At 43.8% G+C, this 12,557-nt stretch overlaps 1 protein-coding gene across 5 annotated transcripts in view; it reads right to left on the bottom strand.

Moving 5' to 3' along the window:
- Positions 1-12,557, bottom strand: part of dacha (dachshund a) — a 589,340-nt gene that overhangs the window by 338,025 nt on the left and 238,758 nt on the right. For all 5 annotated transcript variants that reach the window (XM_072505220.1, XM_072505221.1, XM_072505219.1 and 2 more), the window contains exon 2: positions 7,469-7,584. In XM_072505220.1, the coding sequence (XP_072361321.1) occupies positions 7,469-7,584 (116 nt within the window). The remainder of the gene's footprint in view (positions 1-7,468; positions 7,585-12,557) is intronic.

The raw sequence follows: 12,557 nt of genomic DNA on the forward strand, positions 1-12,557 counted from the left end.
GTGCATCGTGGCAATATCTGTTTTGATGCAGTTGAAGGCCAGGTGGGCCTCAGCCGTCAGGGGAAAAATGGTGGATTTAATGAGTGGGTGAGCCTTGTCCGCATAATTGGGGACCCACTGGGCATAATAGGAAAATAACCCAAGGCATCTCTTCAGGGCCTTGGGGCAGTGGGGGGTGTGGAAGTTCCAGGAGGGGGCACATGAGGTCGGGATCGGGCCCTAGGACTCAGTTTTCCACAACGTAGCCAAGGATGGCTAGGTGGGTTGTGCGGAAAATGCATTTCTCCTTATTGTATGTGAGGTTAAGGAGCTTGGCGGTGTGGAGGAAATGTTGGAGGTTAGCATCATGATCCTGCTGGTCATGCCCGCAGGTGGTGACATTATCCAGATAGGGGAACATGGCCTGCAGACCGTACTGGTCAACCATTCGGTCCATCTCCTGTTGGAAGACCGAGACCCCATTGGTGACGCCGAAGGGGACCCTGAGGAAGTGGTAGAGGTGGCCATCTGCCTCGAAGGCAGTGTATTGGCGGTCCTCCGGGCGGATAGGGAGCTGATGGTACGCGGATTTCAAGTCAATAGTGGAGAAGACTCGGTACTGCGCAATCTGATTGACCATGTCAGGGTACGCATCGAGCTGCATGTACCTCGATGACCATCCGGTGCTTCTCCCCAGTTTTGACGATCACCACTTGGGCTCTTCAGGGGCTAGTACTGGCCTCTATGATCCCTTCACGCAGGAGTCGCTGGACCTCCGACCTGATAAAGGCCTTGTCCCGAGCACTGTATCGTCTGCTCCTAGTGGCGACAGGCTTACAGTCCGGGATGAGGTTAGCAAAGAGTGGGGATGGGGCGGCCTTAAGGGTCCAGAGGCTACAGACGGTGAGAGGGGGCAGGGGTCCATCAAACTCCAAGGTAAAACTTTTGAGGTGGCATTGGAAATCTAGACCTAGTAGTAGGGCAGCGCAGACTTGGGGGAGGACGTAGAGCTTGAAATGTTTGTACTCAACGCCCCGTACTGTAAGGGTTGCAACACAGTACCCACGGGCTTCCACGGAATGTGATTCGGAATCCAGGGAGATTTTCTGGGACCGGCTGCCAGCAGGTATCTTTTAGCTGATTAAATTGATGTACCAGCAAAGACGACAGACGAGAGTCGGAAGAGTAAACTGTGGCTTTAATCAGCTAAAAGATACCTGCTGGCAAACGGTCCCAGAATGAGGGCAGGGCTGGAGGTTAGCCACCTTTGTACTTGAGCCCGCGGGGCGGAGCCACAGGCAGAGCCAGCAGGGACAAACCCAGACATGTAACAAACAGTAAGTACAGTATAATACAGTGGTTTATCACACAAGATAACAACAGCGGGGAAGGAGCAGAGTTAGGTGCTTTGAAGTCTGCAACCCAGAAGAATTTAACAGCCGACATAATTACCATTTTCAGATTCTATTTCCTGGCCACAGCCAGACAGATTTAGTGCCTGGTTGTCTGTTAGGCAGGTAGGCCTTTGGCATCAGGCTGTCGTCAGGAAGTGGAGAGAGGAAGGGTTGATGAAGCAGGTAAAACGGATCCAGCAGGTAAGTGGAAAGGAACATATCTCCTGGATCGCTCACCAATAACATCAGGATATTTTGGTGTCTTCTTTTAGTCTTTTCCAATGGCCATGATTGGATTATGGGTGAAGAGCGGAGATGTGGGACTAATCGTGACAGTTCTTTCAAAAAGCCAACATGGGCTGAATGGGCTCCTTCTGTGTTATATTATTCCAAGGAGAATTTGCACCCCCTACCAGAAAAATAGCAATTTGTGTCTATATAATGGCATGAGCACTTTAAAACATCCCCAGACAGTACAGAGGAGTATCAGAAAGTCAAATACAACACTGAGCTACATCGGATATTAACGTGGGTATCAAAGAGGTAGGTTTAAAACATGTCTCTTAAAGCGAGGTAGAGAGACCAAGAGGTTCAGGAGGAATTTCTGGAGCTCAGGGTCACCAGTTGACGGCACAGTCATCAATAATGGAACGATTAAGGTTGAGGATGTTTGAACAGACCGAAATTAGAAGAGTGCAGATATCTGGTAAGGTTGAAAGACTGGAGAGGATTACAGAGGGCAAGGCCATGGAGGGATTTGAAAACAAGGATGGGAATTTTAAAGTTGAGGTGTGGCTGAACATCCAGGAGTATTCAGTATTCAGGAAGGACAGACAAAAAGGAGTGGAGTTGCATTGCTGGTTAAAAAGGAGATTAACACAATAGAGAGGAAAGATTAGCTTTGATAATGTGGAATCTGTACGGGTCAAGCTGGGAAACACTAAGGGGCAAACAACTTTAGAGGCCATTATTTATAGACCCCCAAACTGTAGTGATGATTTTGGGAATGGCATTAAATGGGCAATTAGAGAGGCATGTGATAAAGGAACATCCGGAATTGTGGGTGATTTTAATCTGCATATAGTTAGGGCAAATCAAATTACTCACAATACCGTAGAGGAGGAATTCTGGGACTGTATATGGGATGGTTTTCTGGACAAATACGTTGAGGAACCACCGAGAGAACAGGCCATCCCAGATTGGGTATTGTGTAATGAGAAAGGAATCTTTGGCAATCTAGTTGTGCGAGACCCCTTGGGGATGAGCGACCATAATATGTTAGAATTTTTCATCAAGATGGAGAGTCACGTGGTTGATTCTGAGACTAAGGTCCTGAATCTTAATAAAGGAATCTATGATGATATGAGGCGCCAGTTGGCTACGGTGAATTGAGGAATATTACTTAAAGGGATGACTGTGGATAGGCAATGGCAAACATTCAAGAAGCGCATGGGCAAACTGCAACAATTGTTTATTCTTGTCTGGCACAAAAGCAAAATGGAAAAGGTGGCCAAATCATGCTTACAAGGGAAATTAGAGATAGTTATGATCCGAGAAGGAAGCATACAAATTGGCCAAGAAAAGCAACAGGTCTGAGGATTGGGAGCAAATTAGAATTCAGCAAAGAAGGACCAAGGGATTGATTAAGAAGTGGAAAATAGAATATGAGAGTAAGCTTGAAGGGAAGATACAAACTGACTGTAAATCAGTTGTTTCTATAGGTACGTGAAGAGAAAAATATTGGTGAAGACAAATGTTCCATTGAGTCAGAATCAAGGACATTTATAATGGAGAACAAAGAAATGCTGAGCAACTAAATACATACTTTGGTTCTGTCTTCACAAATGAGGACACAAATAAGATACCAGAAATGTTGGGAAACGCAGGATTTAGTGAGGAGGAGGAACTGAAGGGGATCAATATTAATAGAGAAATGGTGTTGGGGAAATTGATGGGGTTGAAGGCTGATAAATCCCCAGGGCCTGATAATCTATATCCCAGAGTACTTACGGAAATGGTTCTAAAAATACTGGATGCATTGGTGGTCATCTTCCAGGATTCTATAGACTCTGGAACATTTCCTACAGATCGGAGGATAACTAATGTAACCCCACTATTTAAAAAGGGGTTTGAGAGAAAACAGGGAATTATAGACCAGTAAACCTGACGTCGGTAGTGTGGAAAATTCTCGAATCCATTATCAAAGATTTCACAGCAGAGCACTTAGAAAACAGTGGCAGAATCGGACAGAGTCAGCATGGATTTGCAAAAGGGAAATCGTGCTTGACAAAGCTACTGGAATTCTTCGAGGATGTAACTAGTAGAGTTGATGAGGAGGAGCCAATAGATGTGGCTTATTTGGACTTTCAGAAGGCTTTTAACAAAATCCCACATCAGAGATTAGCATGTAAAATTAAAGTGCATAGGATTAGAGATGGATAGAAAACTGGTTGGCGGAGAGGAAACAAAGAGTAGAAATGAACTGATCTTTTTTCCAAATGGCAGGTAGTGACTAGTGGGGTACCGAAGGATCGGTACTAGGACCCCAGATATTCACAGTATATTACAATGATTTAGATGAGGGAGGAAAATGTAATATCTCCAAATTTGCAGATTACACAAAGTTGGGTGGGAGGGTGAGCTATGAGGATGATGCTGTGTGACTTGGACAAGTTGAGTGAGTGGGCAAACGCATGGCGATGCAGTATGATGTGGATAAATGTGAGATTATCCGCTTTGGTGGCCAAAACAGGAAAGCAGATCATCTGAATGGCTATTGATTGAGAGAGGGGATCATGCAATGAAACTTGGATGTCCTCGTATACCCATCGCTTAAAGTAAGCAGCACGCACTGATGAAGGCAAATGATATGTTGGCCTTCATAGTGAAAGGATTTGAGACAGGAGCAGGGATGTCTTACTGCAAATATACAGGGCTTTGGTGAGACCACACCTGGAATGTTATGTGCAATTTTGGTCTCCTCATCTGAAGGACATCTTGCTATAGAGGGAGTGCAGAGAAGGTTTACTAGACTAATTCTTGTGATGACAAGACTGATATATGAGGAGAGATTGGGCCAGTTAGGATTGTATTCGCTGGAGTTTAGAAGAATGAGGGGGATCTCATAGAAACATATAAAATTCTAACAGGACCAGACAGGGTGGATGCAGGAAGGATGTTGCTGATGATGGGGGTCTAGAACCAGGGGTCACAATCTGATGATATGGGGTAGACCGTTTAAAACTGAGACGAGGAGAAATTTCTTCACCCAGAGAGTGGTGAGCCTGTGGAATTCTCTACCACAGAAAGCAACTGAGGTCAAAACATTGTATGTTTTCAAGAAGGAGCTTGATATAGCACTTGGGGCTAAAAGGAGCAAAGGATATGGGGAGGCAAAGCTACTGATTTGAATGAACAACCACGATCATAATGAATGGCGGAGCAGGCTCGAACGTCCGAACGGCCTCCTCCTGCTCCTATTTTCTATGTTAACTGGTAGTCAATGTAGATCAGCCAGCACAGAGGTGAAGTGTGAATGGCATTTGAGCGTAAGAACATAAGAACTAGGAGCAGGCCACCTGGCCCCTCGAGCCTGCTCCGCCATTCAATAAGATCATGGCTGGTCTTTTTGTGGAATCAGCTCCACTTATCCGCTGCTCAGCATAACCCTTAATTCCTTTACTGTTCTAAGATCAAAAAATTGGTGCATGTGAGACCATAGGCTGCAGAGTTTTGGATGGTATATAGTTTACGTAGAGCAGAACGTAGAACATAAAACATAGAACATACAGTGCAGAAGGCCCATTGAGTCTGCAACAACCCATTTAAGCCCTCACTTCCACCCTATCCCCATAACCCAATAACCTCTCCTAACCTTTTTTGGTCACTAAGGGCAATTTAGCATGGCCAATCCACCTAACCTGCACATCTTTGGACTGTGGGTGGAAACCGGAGCACCCGGAAGAAACCCACGCAGACACGGCGAGATCGTGCAAACTCCGCACAGTGACCCAGCGGGGAATCAAACCTGGGACCCTGGCTCTGTGAAGCCACAGTGCTATCCACTTGTGCTACCGTACTGCCCAGAAGACGGATACCAATCAGAAGTGCATTGAAATAGTCAATAATGTGAACTTCCCTGATGTAACTGAATGGCTTATACAGTTGACAAGATGAACCATACAGGCCAGGAAGGGCTAAGTTTGATCGGTCTGTGTTGAGCTGGTTGATCTGAATCAAGGCAACAGGAAGGTTGCAACAATTGTCCTCACAGCCCTGGGTTGAAGAGAGATTAGGCTTCAATCCCCCAGTTCAGATTGTTATCCAGGCCTGGAGTGTCAGGAACCAGGAAATTTCCAGATTGGCTTGCCTGCCTCTGCCAAATCTCAGCTGAGAGCCCAGACATCCATTATCCTTGTTGAAACAACTGTGCCTCAGGCAAAACATTGCTTGATTGACAGCGTAGGCATTTTGATCTCTACTGTCAATTTCACAATGTTTGTTTACAAAGATTAAGTTTTAAAGGTTTGTGGTTTTTGTTATTCATACTATAAAGGGTCTGGATTATTGACAATTTCATTGCCTTCTAAGTGAAATAACCTTTTTAGCATTGTATAAAGTTATGAATGAACTACTTTAAAAAAATAAATTTAAAGTACCTATTTCTATTTTTTCCAATTAAGGGACAATTTAGCGTAGCCAATCCACCTATCCTGCACATCTATGGGTTGTGAGTGTGAGACCCACGCAGACACGGGGAGAATGTGCAAATTCCATGAATGAATTACTTTTTTAAAAACCTTTTTACACAGTTTTAATTGGTTCAATATGCTGTATAGTGGGCCGAGTACAAAGATGTGCAGGTTAGGTGGATTGGCCATGTTAAATTGCCTCATAGTATCCAAAAAATATGCATGTTAGAGGAATTGGCCATGATGTATCCTTGGGGTAATGGGGAAAGGATGGGGCCTAGGTAGAGTGTTCTTTCGGAGGGTCTGTGCAGGCTTTATGGGCCGAATGGCCTCCTTCTGCACTGTAGCGATGCTATGGGCATGTAAGTGCCATAACTTTGGACAGGGAGCATGAGGGCCATAGGCGGTAGGTTCAAGGGTATAGTTTGGCATTGGGGTCATGTGGAGGACCTTTTGACCTTACCTCTTAAAAGGACCCCTCATGTAGACTAGGATTCTGAGGGGTGGTGAACCACGTCTCTTGAAAAAGCTGGCCTGACTCCATGAAAATTGCTGAGGAGTAGGACATGCCCAACTCTGCAAAGGAGCCGGCCAGGTCGGGAGTACTGGTTGCAGACTGTTGACAGAAACTAGCCCGCACCCTTAAAGGACAAACTCGCCTGCCATTTTGAAATGTCATCCCGAATCAGTGAAAATTCACATGCCGTAAGGTTCATTTAAATATTTAGACCTGGATCTCACCCAGCGAGAGCGAGATCCAGATCGTGCCAAGCAGTGTGAGTCGGGTGACTCGCGATCGGCCCGGCGCTCAGCACAGAGCCTGATTTGGGGCATGCGCGTGATTCCCCCGTTGCGCCCAGGGCAGTGCCAGGCTCAACAGGGGTCTCTGAATAACGCCCAATATTTTATGTTTAAAAATCACTGATGCATTGACAAAGAACATATATGAACTATCACTTTGCTGGTGAATGTTTCAAACAAAAAATTCACTTTATGAGAGCTGTATGTGAAAACAACATTGTACTAAATATGTTTCATTGATGGCCACATCGATGTTCATTAAGTCAAGACTCAAAGAACTAAATCACCAGCAGTCAGAAATTCAAGTATTTAGAAATAGAGCCTTCCTCGACTTTTTAAAATGATAGAACCAAACAAATCTAATTGCGTCTTCGAGAAAATGGCAATATATCTTGAGCAAATGAATTGCAAAAGTGACATTGGATCTGAAATAATGTAACAACAAAGCTATATTGTTTTTTATGAATACACAAAAAATCCAATATTCCAACCTCTGGCAAAGTATAAAACCCCCTGAAGGACAAGCCTATTCAATCAATATTAGTTCATTTCAATTGAAGAGCCTTACAACGTCTGTGCTGATGATTTTATGGATTTCATTACCTGTTGGCGAGATGATTCCTGGTGATAAGAGACCTGGGACTGCATGGGACATAATGCGAGAATTTTCTGGCAACGAGACACTCAGGGTACGTTTTGGGGGCCTTCCAGGTCTTGAGCTGTCAAGGGGGAGAGAAAGAAGTAGGTTTTAATATTTTTTTGGGTTACTTTCAAACAAAGCATCTTTAAGAGTGGTGGCCAAAAATAAGCCTCCCCAACTCTTGGAACAACTGGTTTACATGATCATGAAAAATAAACCAGACATTTTACAGAACTTCTTCCAGTCAACACTTTATGTCAATTTTTGGTAGGGACAAAATAGCAACAAATTTGAGCTTCATCTTCATTCAACACTATTCATAATCAAAGGGATTTTATTACTGGAGCATGTTAAATTAAAATATCTTTATTGCACCATGGGGGCTTTTTAATGGCTATTGATTTCCTAACAAATGCAAAAAATATAAGCTTAGGTCAAAATTATGCTGCACAATTTTTGAAATGCAGTGACCTAGAATGAGTGGAAAGAGTAAGAGTACCCAAACTGTACAAAGATCACTGCTCACAAGCAGGTCAAATATAATTTTAAAAGGTTCTCTCCCAAGTAAAATTAAATCTGTGCAAATGTGCTCATTTTAAAATGATGCAATTTCAGTGTTACCATTCCAAGAACTACATTCAAATAGAAATGTTTCCCTCCCCAAAAAAATAAAAGTTAATTAAAAAGAAAATCTGATCTGTTTGAATTGATTTACAAAGCACACGAGAAGGTTGGCTGAAAATGAGATTGGAATTGGAACTGATTGTTTAGATCACAGCAGAAAAGGGCAGGGGTTTGCTTAAACGTTTTCAGAGAGTGAATTTAAACAAGATTCGAAACAAGAAATATTACATAAGAATTTCGAAGAACTTTGGGCAAGTGGAGGGATGGAAAGTGTAGCACTGCAGGACATAGAAGATGAAAGTGAGAGCTTTTATTTTACAAGATAAGTTGCAAATACATTACTGACTTGTTCAGGGATTAATAACTTTATTCTCACTGCCTGAAGATCTCATTTGTGCTGAATCCTCTACAGAAACAGTCTCAATCATAAATCCCCAAACAGATCAATAATGTACATTTCCAAGTGTATGGTAAAGGAAGACCTCAAACTGTGCAAAAAGATTTTCATTCAAAATAGTTCCTATCTGAAATCTTCAACGGAATGAAACAAACATTCTGATTTAATATTGCTTTAATAGATTAGGAACCTGCCGTAAATATAATGAACGTTATTTAAACTGTCAAAAGCAGGAGGATACAAAACAACTTTTTTTAATGAGCAGTTTTAATGAATCCTTTGGAAAATAAGTTTCCGCTATAAAGTCGTAAAGTCTGACCAGGTTTGTTGACACAAGGCTGCCATTAAACTTTCTTAGTTTACAAAGAACAGTCAAACTGGCTCTTTTTTTGTGCTGTGGTTCAACAGAAAATGAGGAACACAGCTTTCCCCCTCCAAGTGATGATTACCACTTTCTGACCCCTCTTTTACATTCACAATGCAAACTAGACCTATCCGGAGCAGCCAAAGTTCAGCCTGTTGATTTGGTTCAGTCTGTGTCAAGATGAGCTCGTGAAATTACTTCCAGGGTCACAGCTGAAAGCTACACTGAACTGGCATGAACTCTGTGCACACACTATGCATAGTACCATCAGTACACTCCATGAAAATTCCTCTTCCAGAACAGAATATTGCACAATTTACTCTCCCTTAGTTCAGGTTTACAACACTTTCAAAGATATGCAGAATAGAATCATAAAATCCTTTACCTTTCAGCCATTGAGTCTACACCAACCCTCTGAAAGAACACCCTATCTAGACCCACTCTCCCCCCCCCCCCCCCCTTTCCCTGTAACCCCTAACCTTTGGACACTAAGGGACAATTTAGCATAACCAATCCATATAACCTTCACATCTTTGGACTGTGGGAGGAAACCATAGCACCCGTTGAAAACCCACGCAGACATGGGGAGAATGTATAAATTCCACAAGCAGTTACCCAAGGTTGGAATTGAACCTGAGTCCCTGGTGCTGTGAGGCAGCAGTGCTAACCACTGGGTCACCGTGTCGCCATGCAATAATAATGCCATACATCTCTTTTTGAGTGCTTCTGTTCAATTTTACTCTCGCTTATTTTTAATGTTGCTGTTTCCTCAGCTGTCTCTCCTTTCCCGCTGTGTGAGGATAAGGGAAATCCTGCTCTCATCTCACTGTCACAGTAACTAACTGCTAAAAAGTGCCTGGAAGATACCATTAATAGCGTACCCATGGGTTGTCCCTCTGGTCTTTCACAGAAATGTCTACCCTCTGATTGCCACATCCTCTCGTGTCCAATTAGTAGCTTGCTTTGTGAAGAACCATAACCTGAAATTATGGTCCACTGTTTACTCATCATTGCACATTGGCACAACGTGTAGTTGTTAGTTAACCCTGACAAAATCTGAGGGGAAGGAAATTGGTCCCATTCATACAATCTCAGGGCATAATTGCAGTGCCCCAGTTTGTCACGTTGACAGTATTCCGAGTGTCCAGAGTTAACCCCCTTGAATCTGACAGTAATACCAGTTATTAGAATGCCACTCTCAAGCTTGGCAAAAACTGGATAGTGCTTTTGTTTATTTTTCCTTACCATGAGTGCTCCTTTTGACTTCACAGCAGAGCTGAGCGGCATTGCCAAGTTGTGCTAGACCCACACCTCCATGGCCTGCAGGCCAGTCCCATAACAGAGTTGGCCAAATTTACCAGGGCCCTGACTGGCAAGCTGGATGCCCAATTGGCACTCACAGCTTGATGGTTTTCTACAGCTGAGGCTCAGGGCCCAATCTACAGCAAACCCCAATCCAAGGCATTAAGGCACTTAATGCAGGTTTCCGACAGTAAATTTATTTTGCCCCTTTGTATTTATCAGGCTCTACTAATTCATGTAAAGAGAATGCAATAATTAGGAGGAGCAAAGAGATGTTTCCCCTGAACTGTCATGCAGAGCAACAACTTAACTGGAGCAAGGAACTGAGACTGGAGTTGCAATGTTACATTTTTCCTGGGTCTTGGACCTTGCTCTTCTATTTGTGTGTTTAGATACTTGTGCACATTTCATTCAATGGTCTTATAAAAATTCCAGATGTGATTTTTAAAAAATGTTTTAAGAAATACCACCCAAAGTTCCCTGGAATTGTGGAAGTGTGCTGGGGTTTCCTTTCTCACTTTGCCACTCTATTTGGAATGGGCATGAGGGAATTTCTAAAAAGGAAGACTTACATTTATTTGGATTTTGTTTATTGTCATGTGTACCGAGGTACAGTGAAAAGTATTTTTCTGCGAGCAGCTCAACAGATCATTAAGTACATGAAAAGAAAAGGAAACATAATAAATTACATAATAGGGCAACACAAGGTACACAATGTAACTACATAACACCGGCATCGGGTGAAGCATACAAGGGTGTAGTGTTGATGAGGTTAGTCCATAAGAGGGTCATTTAGGAGATGGGTAACAGCGGGGAAGAAGCTATTTTTGAGTCTGTTTATGCATGTTTTCAGACTTTTGTATCTCCTGCCCGATGGAAGAAGTTGGAAGAGCGGGTAAGCCGGGTGGGAAGGGTCTTTGATTATTCTGCCCGCTTTCCCCAGGCAGCGGGAGGTGTAGATGGAGTCAATGGATGTGACGCAGGTTCATGTGATGGACTGGGCGCTGTTCACGACTCTCTGAAGTTTCTTGCGGTCTTCGACTGAGCAGTTACCATACCAGGCTGTGATGCAGCCAGATAGGATGCTTTCTATGGTATTTATATAACACCTTTTGCAACTTTAGGATATCCCAAAGTGCTCTACAACCGATAATATACATCTGAATTGTGGTCACTGTCGTAATGTAGGAAATGCAATAGCAATATGCCCATAGCAAACTCTCACAAGCAGCAATACAATAATTACACAAGCCCAATAGTGCCACCATGGTGCATCTTCCAAAGTGGCCCCGGGTCACTGTCCAAGTGGAATTTGCACATTCTCCCCATGTCTGCATGGGTCTCACCCCCACAGGGCAGCACGGTAGCATTGTGGATAGCACAATTGCTTCACAGCTCCAGGGTCCCAGGTTCGATTCCGACTTGGGTCACTGTCTGTGCGGAGTCTGCACATCCTCCCCGTGTGCGCGTGGGTTTCCTCCGGGTGCTCCGGTTTCCTCCCACAGTCCAAAGATGTGCAGGTTAGGTGGATTGGCCATGATAATTTGCCCTTAGTGTCCAAAATTGCCCTTAGTGTTGGGTGGGGTTACTGGGTTATGGGGATAGGGTGGAGGTGTTGATCTTGGGTAGGGTGCTCTTTCCAAGAGCCGGTGCAGACTCGATGGGCCGAATGGCCTCCTTCTGCACTGTAAATTCTATGATCTATCCCAAAGATGTGCAGGGTAGGTAGATTGGCCACGCTAATTTCCCCCTAAATTGGAAAACTTTCAAATTAAAAAAGTTATTCTCCTTCACCAGCAGCTATTTCAAAGATTACTGCTCAAACCATTGAAATGAAAATTAATCTTTGTGTGAAAGATTTGCATGAATGTGGTTGCTCTCATTGCCAGCCAATGTCAGGAAGAGTCCACATAGCCACGCGTGATGAGAAAGCACTGTTGGTCACTTTGGACCAGCTGACAGAATTGCCCATCTGTGCCAAACAGGTAACCCGGATGTGACGAAGAAACAAAAATGAGGGTTTGCCTTTGCCAGTATTTTTTTAGATGACAGATGGATAGAATTGACACTTAAAAAGGCATATCTTCATGTGGTTTGGGGGGCGCTGCAGGTGACTGATACTCCACTAATACTCCATTGGACTCACGGGATATAGTAAGAAGTCTTACAACACCAGGTTAAAGTCCAACAGGTTTGTTTCGAATCACCAGCTTTCGGAGCGCTGCTCAGGTGAATGAAGAGGTATGTTCCAGAAACATATATATAGACAAATTCAACAGCTGTTTCTCGCTCTGGGCGGATCCGTCAGCCGGTTGCCGAGGAACCGTCGAGGAGGTGCAGGGGGCGGGGCTTCCGTGTCCGCGCG

The sequence above is a fragment of the Scyliorhinus torazame genome, chromosome 5 (genome assembly GCF_047496885.1).
Source record: "Scyliorhinus torazame isolate Kashiwa2021f chromosome 5, sScyTor2.1, whole genome shotgun sequence".
Classification (NCBI taxonomy): Eukaryota; Metazoa; Chordata; class Chondrichthyes; order Carcharhiniformes; family Scyliorhinidae; genus Scyliorhinus; species Scyliorhinus torazame.